At 41.8% G+C, this 18,365-nt stretch overlaps 1 protein-coding gene across 1 annotated transcript in view; it reads right to left on the bottom strand.

Moving 5' to 3' along the window:
* Nucleotides 1-8,046: 8,046 nt before the first annotated feature.
* Nucleotides 8,047-18,365, bottom strand: part of SYK (spleen associated tyrosine kinase) — a 74,139-nt gene continuing 63,820 nt past the window's right edge. The window contains exons 10-14 of the mRNA XM_074953089.1: nt 16,317-16,526; nt 15,701-15,890; nt 13,508-13,648; nt 13,104-13,216; nt 8,047-11,021 (exon numbers count right to left, since the gene is read on the bottom strand). Coding sequence (XP_074809190.1) covers nt 10,949-11,021; nt 13,104-13,216; nt 13,508-13,648; nt 15,701-15,890; nt 16,317-16,526 — 727 coding nt within the window. The 3' untranslated portion in view covers nt 8,047-10,948. The remainder of the gene's footprint in view (nt 11,022-13,103; nt 13,217-13,507; nt 13,649-15,700; nt 15,891-16,316; nt 16,527-18,365) is intronic.

Genomic DNA, 18,365 nt, shown 5'->3' on the forward strand with positions numbered 1-18,365 from the left:
CAAGTGAGCCGGGGGGGGGGGGTAAGAGCAAGGGATGGAGTGATCAGGGACAGGGCCTTGGAGAATGGGAAGGACCTTGGGGCAAGGCGTGGGGCAAGGGTGTTCGGTTTTCTGCAATTAGAAAGTTGGCAACCTTACTCCCAAGTCTAGGATTACAAGGGGCCAGAACAGCTGGTAAAATACCTGGATGCGGGACTGGAGGAGTCCCATCCAAATATGAACAGGTCCAGCCCAGCTCAGTGCAGGATCCTGACACCATGCTGTTTTGGCTGCTGTCTGGTGGAATCCTCAGCTCTATTTTCAGGATCATGTTTATCAAAGCTCCCACTAGTTATAGAGATTAAAAGGAGCAGGAATGAAGCTAGCTCTAGAGTGCTGCAGAGAATGGCAGAAAGCCAATGCGAGGAGATGCTGATCTGGGTTGTCAATACAGATGGGTTCTGTTCATAGAGGAAAGAGAGGGGAGGGGTTGCTAGAGTTTTTCAATCCAGTAGCAATATAGGGCTTATGAAACATGTATGTTTAGTCCTGATTCCACTCTTTGGTGTGATTTAGTAGTTAGAACAGGAGGGAAGCAAGGAGTCAGGACTCCTGGGTTCTCTTCTCAGCTGTTTATGGGGAGCGAGCTCTTACATGATAAACAAGAGGGTAAGTCAGGACTCCTGTGGCTGCTCTGCCACAGTTCCTGTATGACCTCAAGCAAATCACTAAAGCTTTGTGCCTCAGTTTCCCCATGTGTAAAATTGGGCTAATCTTATTTTCTCCCACCCAATAGACCAAATCCAAGCTTAGTTATACCAGTGTAAATGTGCGGTACCTCCAGTCAAGTTAATGGCATTACTCCAAGTTTACATATCAGTAACTGACCAGAAAAGATAGCCCTTAATCTATCATGTCTATTTAGATTATGAATGCATTCCTCCCACATCTACCTATGCATGCTGTAGAACAAGGGTTCTCAAATGTCCTTGCACCACAACCCCCTTCTGACAACAAAAATTACTATACGACCCCAGGAGAAGGGACTTAAGCCTGAGCCCTCCCAAGTCCTGCGGCCCTGGGTGAGGGTGCCAAAGCCTAAGCCCCAATGCCCTAGGGTTGTGTGTGTGTGTGTGTGTGTGTGTGGAGCTAAAGACCAAGGGCTTCAGTCCCACGCAGGGGGCCTATAACCTGAGCCCCACCATTCAGGGCCCCAGCAAGTCCAATGCCAACCCTGGTGACGCCATTCAAACGTGGTTGTGACCCGCTTTGAGGGTTTAACCCACAGTTTGAGAACCAGTGCCCTAGAACAAGAAGGGAGAGTATTGGCAGTGGGTGAACATGCTGTTGGGAAAGGCTAGCTCCTGGCCTCCCCTTCTGGCCAAGGCCCTGCCCCTGCCACCTACCCCCGCTGAAGCCTAGAACACACACTCCTCCATGCCTGCTGGCCCCCCGCGCATGCCCCCCGTGGTGGGCAGGAGGATGGCATGGCCGGAGCACCCTCCAGTCCCAGACAGGTGGTGTGGTGGGAGCACCCCCAACCCAGAGTGCGGGATGGGTGGCACGGTCCCAGAGCCCAGCCCTGGGCCTTGTGTGCACCGGCCCCAGCCTCTCAGCCACAGAAGAATGGGAAGGGAACTGAAGCAGGCAGAAGGGAGCATGGGGGACGCGGAGCCTGGGTGGAGCCACACCAGGCTGTTTGGGGAGGCACAGTCTTCCCCTGCCTATGCTTCCTGCCGCCCGTGTGGGCGAGCCAAATCACAGCTGGGCTATGAAGAGCAGCAGTCCCAGCAACACAGAATCCCCTATTAGTAATCTAGGAAGGCAGGGATGACCAGGGTATGAAGTGATGCACTCGAGGAATCACAGCACCCCCTTAGCATCTGTCTGGGGAGAAGCAACAGGAGTGGGTGGAGAGGGAAGTAACGCATGCAGCACAGTGCTCCCTGGTACGAGGTTTGACAGATGGCGCACTGCCAAGATAATGTGGGTGGCACCTGTAGCTTCACAATGCCCCCTTGTGTTAGGCTGTGGTGACAGGGCACAGCCAGGGTGGTGGCATGCCCAGCTACATAGTGTCCCTTCACAGCCAGGCTGGTGAGACAGGGCATGACCAGGGGACAAAGGAGGCTTATTGCCATTTTCTTCCTGTCCCTCAGTGCTGGCAACTTTAGAGGCTTCAAATACTTCAGCTAGGATATGGGATACAGCAGGGGTTCTCAAACTGGGGGGTCATGAGGGTATTATATGGGGGGGGGCGCAAGCGGTCAGCCTGCACCCCAAACCCTGCTTTGCATCCAGCATTTATAATGGTGTTAAATATATTAAAAAGTGTTTTTAATTTATAAGGGGGGGGTCGCACTCAGAGGCTTGCTATGTGAAAGGGGTCACTAGTACAAAAGTTTGAGAACCACTGGGATACAGCATGTACCAACCTCCTTTGAATATCCTCCTTCATTACCCACATTCACCCTCTGGCATGACAGTTGACTCTAACCCCATGTGACTTCCCCTCCTAAACTGGGGGAAGGTGTCATGGGTGTTAGGAAGGGGAGGGGCAGTAAAACTTTAGTTAAGGAGGCAGTGGAGCCCTGCAGGATTTGAGGGGAGGATTTCCCCTGGGGCTGTCATTGCTCTCTGCCCTCTAGCCCCTGCCTGGTCTGGTCCTCTGCATGTATCCAATTGCATCCTGCTGTGGAGCAGAGAAACATTAAATGCAGGGGACTCCATTTTGGGGGGAGGAGCAGTCATGGAGGGTCTCCCCTTTGGCATGCGTGAGGAGGGAATTGGGGACTCCTGGTTAGTGTGGGTGGGAGGCCTGGGGCAATATGTTAAGATATGGAAATGCACAGAAATACCTAAACAACCTTAACCTGCCCTGTAGTGACAAAACAAAATGGGTGTGTGTCTCATTAAAAATAAATTTAATCAACTCTGTAACCACAATCACTAAAAGGCCTTAATCATAATCATATGGTTAGTGCATGGTGTCACTACAGGGCAGAGTTAAGGTTGTTTAGGTGCCATAACTGTATTTCCATATCTTAACACATTTGGATATCTTTTAATGTCAAAGCTTAACTCCAAATTTCACAGGTTTATAATGTTTGGTTTAGGAATAATTGCCACAGCTCTGTAACAGATTTTAGCCTACATGATTGATACCTATTATTATTAATTTATATTACTGTAACACCCCTAGTCACAGGACGTCATTGTGCTAGACCCTTCACAAACTGAACAAAAAACAGCCCCTTCCCAAAGAGCTTATATGCTCTCAACCTTAACTCCATCTTTACATAGTATTTGTCTGCAAATAGAATCTGAATTTTAAATATTTTATATGTATAAATATATTAAATACTTATCAGTTACATTTTCAGCCATGGTAGAAACATTACCTAGTTACTATAATCCTAACCTATGTAGTTAGGGTTAATTAACATATAGTTGTAAAGTGCTTTGAGATCCCTGAGTGCAAAGATGAGAAGACCCATGTATTTTTCTTGGAGAAAATATGTAGTAGAGAGAAACACGAACAATATTTCAAAATAGTAGGGGAAATAAACTAAGAACATATGGAGGAAAATACAAGCCCCATCCTTGCATTTTATGGCAGAGCTCTGAATAGTCAACACACAGCATCTGTCCTCAGCGCTGCTTGTTTTAGTACATTATGTCCTGTACAATACTGCAAGCAAAGTACATGTACGTTAAGAGAGATGAGGACATTATCCAAAAAAGCTATTGCACCAGATGAAACAATCATAGAACATTCTCTTGTCACTTTGTTTTCCAGGGCAAACCAGTGTTTTGTTTATACAGTCAGCAGGCAACTGCAACGAGTATAATATTTCATAGCTACTTTGTTGGCTCTCTTATTTGCTTCCTGAAACAGCTCTGCTTGCCTAATATTGTACTTAGTGTTCAGGAGTCAATGTGACTCAGAGGCTGTGGGACTAATAAGGGTAATAGCATTCCCCCACATAGAGACCCATTGCCCCACTCTCACCGTTGCCCCATTCTGGGTCGTAATGGTAGAAGCCATCCCCATAGGGCATACCCTCAGTGCTCTTTGGGAAGGCTAGGGCTTCCTTCCTTTCCAACCCAGTGCTTCCTTTCTTCCAATGGGCCGCGAGCCATCCCAGAGGAGAGAGGCCTCAACCGCCCACTCCCCACAGAATACAAGCAGAGAACTATGTGTGAGTACGCCCTCCTGACACTCCAGCAGAGTGTTCTGTGTATGGGGGCCTTTACAAACGACCTCTCAGTTTGTGCTCTCCTTCCCCTTTATGGTGGAGCCAATCTGTGAGGAGATCCCTTCAGGAACTACAGAGGGAACCTCTGTCATAATTGCTCCTTGCCTGTGAACTGTCACTCTTCCCAAGTGATAGAGACTCTTCTAGCATCACACAGACCTTCTATCAGCTGGACTGGTAAAACCATTTGGACAAAATTCTACTAATGTCAAGGGGAAAGGGAAACACTAGAACCCCAGCTGTTCCAGCTCTTCTGGATTTCTTAAAAGATGACCATGCAAAAACTCTGCTCTTACAGAAAAAAACCCAAAAAATAGTATTCTGAGGATAATCTTCATATTCTAGTGTTGTTGGTAACTAAGATTTAACTCTTTCTTCCACACATCACAGAAAAGTCTCTTTTTGCCTTGGCTTACAGTGGCAATGGTCCTCAAGACCCTGAAATAAACTTGTGAATAAAAAAGCTGATCATAAGAAACGGCATCTTCTTTTGTCTCAAAGCAGAAGAAAGCTACAAATTTTGACTCCTACAGAAAACATTTAACTCCCCCCCCCCCCGCAGTTCTGCTGAACACAGCAAGTACAAAACAGATGGAGTTCACATCAGCTATTAAATTTCCAGAAATATAAATCAGAGGTTTGATTTCAGGATTACTTTACAGCCTGTATGCATTGTATACAGTATATACTGTCACAAAGTATCTGCTGAACAAATTGAACAGCTAGGAATTTAATATACAGGTATACAATAGTCAGATTTTTGAAGGGAACAGTTTGGATGCAACAAAAAAGAATTGCACAATAATTTCCTGGTATAAAGTTATGAAACAAATTCAAGAGGGTTTTTTTTTTTTTGTAAGAAAAAAGCTTGCATAGAAGCAGCTGTGGGAGCTTTGGGAACAAATTGTGAACTTTGTACTTGTGTTTGTGTGTACTGCAAGTTCTGTTTGGCATTAACATGGATACAATCAGACAATTGAGGGTGACTTTCTGAGGCATGACTTACTCCATACTTCATCCATCCTTTAACCTAAATTGTGCCGCACTGTATCACTAAGAAGAACCAGTACTTGTTCTACTTGCTCAATATATGCAAAAACTATGAATGGGTCAAGAATGCCAGACTCACAATCCATAGTGTCTAAACCCTTTCACTTTCTGTGAGTGGATGGACAGAGTCACAGTCTACTAAAGAATTTAAAAATAGTACCGGAGCCAGGCAGGGTTCTGCAATAGCACAGCAAGGATAGAGCCTACAATTGAATACATAAAGAAAAAAGGGGCTGTCCTAGCATTCTGAAAGACAGGAGCAGCCAGGCAATATACAATATCTTGTTTGGCCTGGATTTTTACAATTACATTGCCAAGTGTCGTACAGTCGCTGTGTATTGCAGTGTGCAGAACCCCTACCTGATTTTTAAAAAAGTGGCTGCTAAATGAAAGAGGGCAAAATAGAAGGGCAAGCTTTTGGGTTGGTTTTTTTGGGGGGTGGGGGGGGAACTTTTCAGATACACAGTGGGCACAATTGAAAAGTTTCCTTTTACCTGGTTTTCCATTCAGCATGAGCGTAATGGTTTTAGTGATACTGCTGTTGTAGAGAAGGAATATTGCACAAACTACCACATTATTCCAAATGTGGAAAAGAAAACCATTTATGTGCACGCACAGTAGTGCAGTCATGTCTTCAAAACAGACATGTAAATGTGCATTCAGAGAAGCAACTGCACTCCTAATATTGTAGTTTTTGTCTGTGTGCCAAATTACTTGCTGTGCTTTTAAACCTTTATTTTGAAAAGGGGAAGGCAGCCATTGCAACACCTCTTCCATGTCCCTTCCCCACCATCTGGCGCTGGGCAGAAGCACTGGGAGGCTAGTGCTGCATCCTCTCCAAGGTGTTCCTCTAGCCCTGAGGGACATTCAAGGAGAGTGAATGTGGCTGGCCTTTGTGCAGAGATGCCAGGCTGAGGGAGTCTTGCACCCATTCTCATTCTTGCAGGGACAAGCTGCCACTGAAGTTGGTTATTCGTATGGCAATGTAAAGCATTTATTATGATGGGCAGTCTTTGGTATCTGTATATTTTTATACCTGCTGGCTGTAAAAGAGTTCATTGAAATGAGAGCTATGAGTGTGATGGTCCATCAAGGCATTGTGCTCTGTGGAAAAGCTGAGGTGACTGAAGGGAAATGGTGAATGTGCCAATCTCTCAGCCATTCAAAAAGGTAATGACTAGGCTCAGTGAATATTTCAGTGTATGTTAAAGTGTCTAGCTGCTTTTCACCTGAACTAATAGGTAGGGCTAAGGCACAGGGGAAATGTGGGTGATTGCTATAACTATTCCCCTAACCTGAGATAACATTCTATCAATTTAGTATTGATATTTAATACCGTTGCTTTCATTTATGTTTCTAGAGGCAAGCTAAGCTACCCGAGACTGACAGGCCACAGCTTTGTTAAAATTCATGAGCGAAGCAACATTGGATAGTGCTTGGATGGGATGGGAGACTTCCATGGAACAACTGGATGCTCCAAGCAGGGAGGTATTGATTTAATAGGTGGCATGCATCCCTCTGAGTCAGTACTCAAGCCCTGAAGGCTAGCTGTAATCCTTGAGGTGCTTTCCTTCACTGTGGTCATTAAAATACCCCAGGATACTTTTTGCAAGAATTAGAGGTATATTTTCCTGGACAAAATTTATTGCAGGAAATTATATACACTTAGCCTAAGATTTCCACTCTCATTCATTTGGTTACAATATCCTTTTCTTCTTGCCCTAACTTGTGCAGTGTGTTACTGTGTGCTCTTCAATAGCTGTCATGTTTTATCCCAGAGTTGGTTGCACTTCAATGGTAGGGGAAGTGATGGATTTATTTAATTACTTATTTTTTTCTAAATATATAATCAAAGTGAAAATGCAAATTAAATTAAAGGTAGTTACAGAAAATAAAAGGTAAGGTGTTTAGAGAATAAGAGAGTATTAACAGCATTAAATCTATTCAATCACTGCCATCTGCTGGCAAGATGTGTTTCTTACAGCTGGATCAGCACAATTCTAAAGTGACTAACGGATTGAGGAATATCATTATTGACCTTTTAAAAATAAAAACAGACAGTTTCAGGCGTTTAGCCTGAACCTGTTACCAGTTCTAGCTGTAATTATTTTAGTTCATGAAATTTATGGGTATTATTTTTGGTTCCAAGTTTAAAAAAATCTTCACTTGGTATATTTCTTGGTATATTTAGGGTTTATCTACACACTGATTCTTTTCAGTTTCTTTAAGTAAGCAATGAGTGGGGATGAGTGAGTGGGACCATAATACAATAAGTACCAAGATGCAAATGATTAAAACAGATGGTAACTGACATGATATTGAATGCTTTACATAAATCATAATCTTAAGAGATTATACTTTTCCATCAATGTAATAAATACATCTCTTCAAGAGGCGGTAACTAAGTGCACGGAAGAATTCCTCCAGCAACCTATCTGCATGTACAATGGGCATTAGGTTGACCTAACTATGTCTCTCAGGGTGCAAAATTTTGGCCCTGAGCAATGCAGCTAGGTCAGCCTAAATTTTAGGTGTAGACCAGGCCTGAGTAAGGGAATCACAATCAGGCTCAAAATAAATAATCACAGTAATTTGACAAATACATATTCGCTACCTTGTATCAGTAATGGTTAGAAGACAGTAAATAAAACATAACTATATCACAGTCAAATATATTTTTAAAAAGGATTCTTATTACAACCAAACCTTTTACAAAAGAATACCTTTAATTTCAGTTTAATAATATATTCATTTAGGTCACAAAACTTTGTATTCATACGCTGTAGGCTTTTATAGCAAAGCTAAAAAACAATAAAATAATACTAATCATGATCTTTCTTCACTTTTAAAAATGTTTTAAAAAAAAATGGGAGGAGGTTGGGCCTCCCCAACTTTGTCACATTAGGCCATGCTCTCAGAGGGTCCGAGAGCATGTGGAATTGTAGCCCTTCTTGGTGATGGGATTTTATACTCAAATCTCACTTGTGCTTGATTTACATCCAGTTTCATGCACAGGTGGATTACCGCACATGGAGATTCTAAATTGTCTGTGCAAAAGTGAGTGCTCAAAAATCAAATAGAGGCCACTTCTGGACAACATGGCCATGCAGAAAAACAGATGCTGAGATATCTAGCTTTTCAAACCAACCAATTTATATACTGGTCCCACTTGGATAAAGATAAATAGCCTTCATTTTCAAAAGCAAATAGTGGTTTTGAGTGTCTTTAAATATCAGTTACCTTTACAATGTCCTCCACTGGACACCTCAAAACTGAGGCATTGAAAAATCACTAGTCAATTTTGAAAACGTAGGACATTTATCATTAATTTAGTCAAAAGAAACAAATGATCTCTTACATTAGATCTACAGTACCTACAAATATTTCACAAGGGAAACCAAACTTCTATAACCCTCTTCTATGTTTGAAACATTGGCACTGTGTAATCAATTTCTTTTTCAAATGACAAAAATACCATCTAAATTAACTTTTAAAATACCCAGTTAATTCCATGGTAAAATACATATGTTCTGAAAATACATAGAAATAAATATATCAAACCTTAAACATTATTCTTCAGTACGTTTGCATACCCGTATTTCCTGTAGTAATAAAATGTGCATCCATTTATGTGCATGCCAATAAATTAATTTTGGGAACTATTTATCTTATAAGAATAGTCTACATATATTTGGAAGGTGTAAACACCAATAATTATTTAGGATTGAATACAGGGCTCAAAAACAGTATTGGAGTATGGGGCTGTAATTAAGAAAGGGAATGAAAATTTAGGCTACATATCAGGATAAACCTGGAATATTTAAAATGAGACTGGAGAAAAGTGGCAATAGGGAACTATGAGGGGAACTGAATGATTTGTTATCTTTAGACACTGCCAGAGAGAGTTTGGTGCATTGCAAACAAACAGAAAGACAAAGACTCCTTCCTGAAGGGTTTACATTCTAATGCAAGATGAAAGCTATAATGGTAGCACAAACACTAACATTATGGGAAGGGCAAAGGTAATGAAATTGAGGCAGATGGATCCCTTGGGATAAAGGGATTGGGGCTGGGGGATGCTCTGATTCCTGCAGAGTGAGAAGTGAAAAACTGGTTGCACTTCAAATGTCTTGAGAGTTCCCTTTTTATGCAATGACGTTATTATAAAATATTAGAGTGCTGGTGCCCACAATTCAAGGAAGACATTGATAAATTGAAGGGGGTTCAGAGAAGAACCATGAGAATGATTCAAGGATAGAAAACATGCCATCTAGCTCAATCTATTTAGTTTAACAAAGAGAAGGTTAAGAGGTGACTCGATTAAGTATCTAGAGGGGGAACAAATATTTAATAATGTGCTTGTCAATCCAGCAGAGGAAGGTGTAACACAATCTAATGGCTGGAAGGTAAAGATAGACAAATTCAGACTGGAAATAAGGTGTCACTTTTTGACAGCGGGAGTAATTAGCCATTCGAACACTTTACCAATGGTCATGGTGGATCCTCTAATCACGGACAATTTTTAAATCAAGACTGGATCTCTGTAAAAGGTATGCCCTAGGAATTTTGGGGAAGTTGTATGGCCTGTGTTGGAGCTCTGACTAGATGCTCACAATGGTCCCTTCTGGCCTTGGAATCTGTGGAAGCGCGTTGTGGACGAGGAGGAATTTGAAAGAGGAGGTGGTAGCTGTTTGGCATACAACATCAAGAAGTCTGTTAAAAGACATAATCCATAAAAGACATTGGAGGAAGAGGACAAAGGTAAGACAGAAAAGGAGATGCTTCCACTGGCCAACCAATGCTCTCTCAGCTAATGCAGGCACAGACAATAAGTTTAATACTGAGCAACATTAACTGAGGCATTGTTACTCCCTCTTCTAGAAGGAAGCATGCCCCAAGGACTCCTCTTGTATATATGACTATTCCCCTAGACAAGCTGGAGAGTCCTGAATAGAAAAGGGGGCAGGTCGGGGGAAGAGGAGAATTCAGAGGGGAATGGATGCTTCCTTGCCACACGGTAGGGATTCACAAATTCTGTTTCCTCTCTCCTTGCATTACTGCAGGGGAGTGTAGGGCTTTTTACTTGAGAGGATTTCAGTGGTCCAGGTAGAGTACATTAGGATATAAACTAAGAATTAAACAGTCAAAGATCAATACCTTCCTCTCACTGGGAGAAAAAGCTTTATCAAAGCTTGGGGACTTCTGAGCAATTTTTAGGGTAAATAACAGTAGTGAGAAAATTAGTAGCAAAGCTTTTATGCTGGCTCTGTATTCAAATATATGCATGAGAGGAAGAGAGATGAAAGAGAGAAAATGGAATTTGCAATATACATCCCTCCCTCCAAAGACAAGAAGGCTGTATGTAAAATAAAACAAACTTAATTTAGTAGAATTCTAAAGATCTATTATGCTGTCTTTGCTGCACACAGTGTAGCAATGTCTGCTTTTGAAAAGATATTTCAGGGCCGGAAATTGCACTGAAAGCAAGTAAAGACGTCTATTACAAAGGGCTTTGCTTTGAACTTTGGTACTGCTGAAGCTCTTTATGTTGTCGACACTGAAGTCATGATGTTTTCTAAAGCTAAAACTTTTGGCTTTCATTTTCAGAAGGGAGCTTTCAGCAGACCAAAGTGAGCATAAGGTCCATAGTACCCACATTGTTAATGTGAAATGTCATAATAGTAGTTACGTAGTCTGAGTTCAACAGCAGAAAATCCTGGTCGGTCATCAATCCTGTAAGAGGAAGAGAGATATGATGGTATAGTAATTGGAAAGCTGTGAAAGGAATGACTTTTGGACCACTGTTCCATCTCCTTATACCCCCAGACTTTGCTGAAGGTTCATGTAAATGGTGAAGATATTATTAGAATTACCACCAGAGAGAACACCAAACGGTGATTGTCACACTAAAGTACATCCAGATCAACTAACCCATCATTCATCTAGACAATGCAATATATTACCTATTACTATATGTAGTCAGAGTCAGTGATACACCTGTGCACGAAAGGATAAAACTGCTCCCCTTTACCTTCTACCTCATTTATTTCAGATGTAAGGTGTGGAAGATAGTCCATACACTGCACCATCTGACTCATAATGAGAGCTATGACCAAAGCCCTGGAGTTGCTTCTGCTCATCTCTGAACGTGGTCCTGGATACGTGGCTAGAATGCGTTTCTTTTACCCACTATTAATTCAGGCAACTGATTAAATTGAGAACAAGTCCTTATGAAATTTACATTATACATGGATCCATTTACTTCATATGGGTATAGAACTCCTGTTCAAGCACAGGTGCACTGTCCTTAGCATTTGCCCTGGTACATTTATTTCATGGATATAATAATTAGTTTTCTCATAATATATTTATTCAATGATGTCATAATTAAGTGTTTAAGACTTTGCAATTAATCCTGACAGAAGTGACTCTGATGTGATCAACAATTGTTTATGGCATTCATTGAATTAATCAGGGAAGAAAGTCAGGCTGATTATAAGAAAGAATTTATATTTCTGTGAAGCTCGTTATGTTTGTTGTTATTTCTAGAAGCACTTTGCTCACGAGGACTGTATTCCTGCTATGACATACCATCCACCAAATTCTGCTTTCAGTTATTTACTGATGTAAATTGAAAGGAACTTCTCCCAATTTATGCCAATGGAACTGAAAGCAGAGTTTGGCCCACTGCTTTCATATGTAGAAGACTGTTTCTTTTTGAAATGTACCTGTGATGCATACAATATGATTTTTGTCTTGTCTTGCGGGAACACTGAATTTGTAGTAGTTGTTTAAGAACCCGTCTTCTCACCATGGCTGATTTTGAAGTGTAAAAAGCATAAATTTAAATAATTTGAGTTTAAATTTGAAGACACCAAAAGACTGCATAGCCATTGTAGTCCCCATACAGTCTGATATTTATTTTATAGAAGGTAGACAAAATATAGTGAGGAAAAATCAGAATTTTGAAATATTTTGCAAGTTGTTTCTATTTTACAGAATAGAACTTCATTTCTAAATGAAGAACTTTTTAAAAAATGTTTTTCCAAAGTAAAAATATTTCACATGTCAAATTTTTGAATATTTATCACACAGTGCAATAAAAGGAATGTCCAGGTTAGGGTGGGTTTTTGTGCTTTACATTTTCAAAATTTCTTCAACTTTGGAAAAACTATAGAGTGGAAAAATGAAATTAACTTAGCCATTCTGTAACTTTTCAAAACTTCAGTCTTAAAAAAGTTAGTTCCCCCCCCCCTTTTGCCTCTTAATAACTTTTCCAAAGTTGTGGATGTTTTGAAAAGATGGGGGGAGGGGGAGAAGAAAGAGAGAGAGAGAATATAATGTAGAAAAAAATCTAGACTTCAGTGATTCTATTGCATTCAAGGGGGAAGGGAGTGGGAAAATATCTGATAATTGGAAATTTTCTTGTTTTCAAAAATTGAAATGGAACAAAAAATCTGTTAAAAATATCATCAAAAGTGACATTTGTCTGTGAACAATTTTGATTTTGATGAAACCCTATTTTTTGGCCAGAACATTTTTATGCCTTATTCTTGTTTAAGCAGTGTGGAAAATATCACATTTGAAATCAGATACATTTTTTGTTTGATAGGTAGATAGTAAGGGCATATAGTTCCACAGCAACTTGTGGTTATTTGAAAGCATGATGGACTGCCTGAAGATTATAGCTCATTGTTTCTAATTAAAACATCAGCTGAAAGTATATGTTTTCAAATGTCTCTTGTTTTCTTTCTACGTATAAGCTAAGCTGCCTAAGAAATATCAACAGGAGGTAAAATGTCACATTATACTTACTTGTATGTCCAACACAGTTTCATCAAGTCATAGACCTCACTTGGACAAGCCTCAGGAGATTCCATTCGCTCTCCTCTTTCAATCATCTGGGCAACCTCACTTCCTTTCATTCCCTAAAACAGAACGATAAAGCCTCAGTTGCAGCTAGAGTACATCATCCGTGCTGTCACTTAGAATATGAAAGGTGTAGACACAGCAAACTTCGGAGCCACACTATAGCCCATGTGCTTCATCAAGCTTTCACAAATGGGTAGCTGGGGATTGCCCTGACCTGGGAGAATCACTTGTTGCAGCAGAATGGATCTATCAGATATGTGTGTGCGCACACATGTGCACATATACATGTGTGAGGTCATTACTTTTCACTAACTTCGACAAAAACATAATTGAAGAAAAATACTCACCTTATATGGCTTTTGCCCAAAGGAAAAAGCTTCCCACATTAGAACCCCAAAGCTCCAAACATCACTCTTGCTAGAAAATTTGTAGAAGTTCATGCATTCTGGAGCATACCACTTGACTGGCCACTTCCCATGGCTTTGTGCCTAAAAATGAGTCACAAAAGAAAAAGCAGGCAGTGGAAACAATTATAGTTATCATCAAAATTCAAATATGCCATGTTAACTGAAGAAATGTAAAGCAATGCCATCAAATTGCTTACACATGCACACACACACACACAGAGAGGAGTTATTACTGTGCTATTCACACTATTCCACACTCTATGTTCTAGCATAGGAATACCAGGAATACCACAGTAAAGGTAAATTTATCTGCAAATTATTTTTGGTCATGTTTTTAATGGCATCTGCTGCATGCTATTTGTTTAATTTAATACTCAATCCTTTTGACACTTTTTTAAAAATAAAGGTTTTCATATCAAGTCTCAGTTGCACAACCTGAGACATACCCAATTAACCTGAGGCTCATACTTGCTTCAAGGCAGAACTCGGTCTCAAGCAGAGATTCCCTTTTGCCTCAAACAGCATAGGGACTGACAGCATTGCATTATGATACTGAGTTGCAATCTAATTAAGTTATTTCTTAACACTATTCTGTGGCAATACCAAGTTATCACAAGGCAATGTCACTGTGAAACTCCACTCTGCTTTTCAGTGGGAAAGAGGAATGCACCTTTGTCATCGACTCTCAGGGCTGGTCTACACTACTGCATAAGTTGATGTAACTTATGTCATACAGGGGTGTGAAAACAACACCCCCCTGAGCGACATAAGTTACATCGGCTTAAAGTGCTGTCCACACCTTGCCATGGCGGCCTCTTGCAGAAGTGGAGTTATTATGCTGATGTAGTGGGGTAGTGTAGACATGCCCTCAGTTAAGGTCCCCTCTTCACTTGAAACAAACTGTGCTTTTAAAGAGCTCATCCTGATCCCAAACATTTTACTTGTAATTAAAAACATATTTCTACTGTTTGTGGCTCCCCAGCACCAATTGTAATGAGCATCCTCACACTTTTCTTAATGCTACCGCTCATGTAGCATTCATGCAGGTTGGCCCTAACTTACCTATGATGATAAATCGATTGAGTAGGACGAAGAGGAGGAGAGGACAGGGGCAAGGAATGATTTGAATTGCAAAGCCTCACATGCATATCTGGCTATTCACCTAGCCTTGGAGACGTTTTGACAAGAAAGACAGAGCAGTGAAAAACATGGGGAGAGGCTGGTATCATAAGTTCATCCAAAAATGCTTCCACAGGGGACTTGGATCTCATTTTAGCCCTAGATATTCTGCTCTTCAGGAAATACAACAGACCAGCTCCAGCTTAAAAAGGACAAAACCTTCTTGTGTTGGGAACAGGGGGAGCAAAATCAGAATATAAGATAAGGGAATTAAAAGAAGATATGATGGGCCCAAAGGTCTCCCTTAACTCTCAAGGACTGTTATATTTTTATGAAACTTGGCCGTCATTTCCTTTCCTTTGGATGCAGGCAGCAAAATTCACTTAAAACTGAACTGAACAGTCCCTCTATACAAGGATTTATTTAGCCATCATTTAACCAAACTGTTTTCATTCAACCTCTTCCCAAAATGAATCATCATATTTCAATAACAACAGTGTTAGGTTTAGTTTTGGTTGATGATGTTGAAAGAGTTTGGATGCAAAATATATGCAAATGGATTGACACTATTCTGTAGTAGAATCCATTTCTAGGGCTGGTCAAATGTTTTTAATTGAAACTGTTTTTCAACAGTAAATTGGGCTTTTGACTAAACAAAAATTTTCAAGGAAAGTGTCTGTTTTCCGTAGAAAACTTTGACTTGTAATCAAAAAACAATATCTGAAAAGTCTTTGCCTTTAGGCCAAAACCAATCTTTTTGGCTGAAAATTCCCTGAGCCCCCTTTTTTTGTGTGTGGAAAATAGTAAAAAAAATTTCCATTGAATTTTTGTTCCCAACCAGCTCTATACAGTTCAGTAAGGCCATTCCTTTGTTTTAATTACCTACTAACAGGCAACAAAATAATAAATTATGTTCTGTATTTCAACTTTTAGAATAACTACTTCCACTGAAAATCATTCCATAAAAAAAAAATCACATCACTATCAAAGTCATATTCCTTGTACTAATCTTACCTTGTAATAATTCTCATCAGAAGCAAGAGCTTTGGAAAGTCCAAAGTCACTAATTTTGGCATAATGTTGGGTAACTAGCAACACATTTCTTGCAGCCAAATCCCTGTGTACAAAATTGTTTTCCTCCAAGTATTTCATCCCCATGGAAACCTGATGCACCAGCTCTGTTATATTCTTTTCCTTGACATGTCTGAAAGTCATAATTGGGTCTGTAAGAGGTCAGTAGTTCATTTTCATGACTTTTAATGGAGCTACTGTACAAATTCATTAAATGACCTTCCTTGCATCATATGGGTCATCGTGTTCATTTATGTTTTAATAAACTTTAATTAGAACTGATGACAGAAGTGGTTCCTGAACAAAAATAAGAGTTGTATTCTCAGATCAACAGGCAATTGACAGTGGGGCATTTGGAAATGTTTCATTTATTCAAAAATGTGGCAGTTTCATCAGAAAATGTTTGATACATAGGAGTCTTACAGTAGCTTTCCACACTGTAGATTTAAGAAAAGAGCCCATTTTCATTGGTATTCAATTTTTTTTAAAAAAAAAGAACATACCAATCTCGTTTCCTTTTTTGATAAAACAATATAAAACATACTCAAAGCCAGCATACCGGTTTTTCTGCAAAAATTTGTTCAACGGTCCAAGTTCTGCCATCTCCATTACTAACATCCAGGACTCAGCTTCACATATGCCTATCATTCGGACAATGTATGGGTTATCCAGTTGCTGCATTACATTAGCTTCTCTCAGTAATTCATCCTTTACGGCTGGATCATTATTTTCATTCTTAAGAATTTTTACAGCTACTGGCTTGGCACCCCTATAAAAGAAAGTCCAGTTGTGGGATTACCTGTAACAAAAATTCTAACTTGCACATACACACAAATTTCTCAAGAGTTACCGTACACCGACATTGACACTTCTAGGTTTATAGCAGAGATTAGAAGTGGTGATACAATTGGGATGTTTGAATTCTTTTTGGCACTGAAAGGCAAAAAAGTGTAACAAGAGTATCTCTTACAATGGGTGAAGACAGCTGAATGAAAGATAGAACTGAAGGAATCATAGAAACAATGCACACGCATCCAAGAGAAGGGTCTTGTAAACAACCGCAAGATCCTCATCCCCACTCTGGCCTCTTTACATTGGATAAAAGGCCTGAAGCAGTATGAAGGGGCCCTGAAAGCCCTGTGTCTGGCTGGGGGAGGATTCCCCTGGTGCAGGCACATGGAAAATAGCTATAAGGTTGCCTTCCAAGGACTACTTCATAAGCCCTGGTAAAGGGGCAGGTTGATATGGTGTTCTGGGCGGGTGGGACTGGTGTGTTGGGGGCAAACCAGGACTATGTAGCACTCCAGAGACTCAAGTCAGCACACTGGCAGATAGGGCAGCCAGGGAAGGCTGCTGTAACTTAGAGAATGTGCAACTGAATGGGAAAGTCATTGTCTGGAGAAAAGTGGTGAATGGTCATAATTTGGGCCCAACAAATTCACAGTCCATTTTGGTAAATTTCACAATCATAGGATTTTTAAAATCGTAAATTTCACCAGTTCCAGATGTTTAAATCTGAAATGTCACAGTGTTGTAACAACTGGGGTCCCGACCTAAGTTCCCTGTAATCTGTGCGGTTGCACAGCACAGTCTTCTTAGCATCACACAGGCACTCAGGGAACCCGCGCCGGGACCTGCTATGGCCAGGGGAGGGGCGCCTCTCCCCTGGCCCCAACCTAGCCCGGCCCCCAATCTGCCATGGTGCCCCTCTCCCAGCCCGAACTCAGCCCCAGCCTGGACCTGCTGTGGCACCCCTCCTCCGGCCTGAACACAGCCCCGACCTGGCCTGCCAGGGGAGAGACACCTATCCTGCAAGCCCCAGCTCCGGAGCTGCTGTGGCAGGGAGAGGTGCCTCTCCCCAGGTGCTGCTGCAGGGAGAGAGAGCTGGGGGGAGTCCTCTCTCCCCGCCATAGCCCTGGAGCACCCTCCTGCACCCCAAACCCTTCATGCCCAGGCCGACCCCAGAGTCCGCACCCCCAGCTGAAGCCCTCACACCCCTGCACCCCAACCCTCTGCCCCAGCCCTGAGCCCCCTCCCACACTCTGAACCCCTCGGCCCCGCCCCCACCACATGAATTTTGTTATGTGCACCAATATGAAGGGCATGTGTCACATTACCTCCATATTGGTGCACATAACAAAATGTATTCCACACACGGGTGGGAAAAATTAGAGAGAACACTGGTCCTGACCCAAAAGAGGGTTGTGGGGGGCAGTCACAAGGCTACTGTGGGGGGATGCGCTTTTGCCACCCTCGTTTCTGCTCTGCTGCTGCTGGTGGCAGTGCTGCCTTCAGAGCTGGGCTCCCAGCCAGCAGCTGCAGAGTTTCCTGGAGTTGGGTCTGACCCGGCCTCAGGAGCAGCCTGTGCAGGGGAAGAGGAAGCGTTGTCCCTGCTCAGCGCAGCTAGGACTAGCAGCTGGAGCCCGGCACAAGGTGGGAGCTCCCAGATGGGATGCCCCCAGCCCAGCCCTGCCTCTCCCTGGCTCTAAGCCCAGCACAAGGGGGTTAAAGGGGCCTTGCAGTGGCTCTGTGTGTGTGTGTGTGTGTGTGTGTGTGTGTGTGTGTATGTAATGACCACGTCACTCACCTGACCATGGCAGCCTGGGCC

This window comes from Natator depressus, chromosome 5 (assembly GCF_965152275.1).
Source record: "Natator depressus isolate rNatDep1 chromosome 5, rNatDep2.hap1, whole genome shotgun sequence".
NCBI classification, from domain to species: domain Eukaryota; kingdom Metazoa; phylum Chordata; order Testudines; family Cheloniidae; genus Natator; species Natator depressus.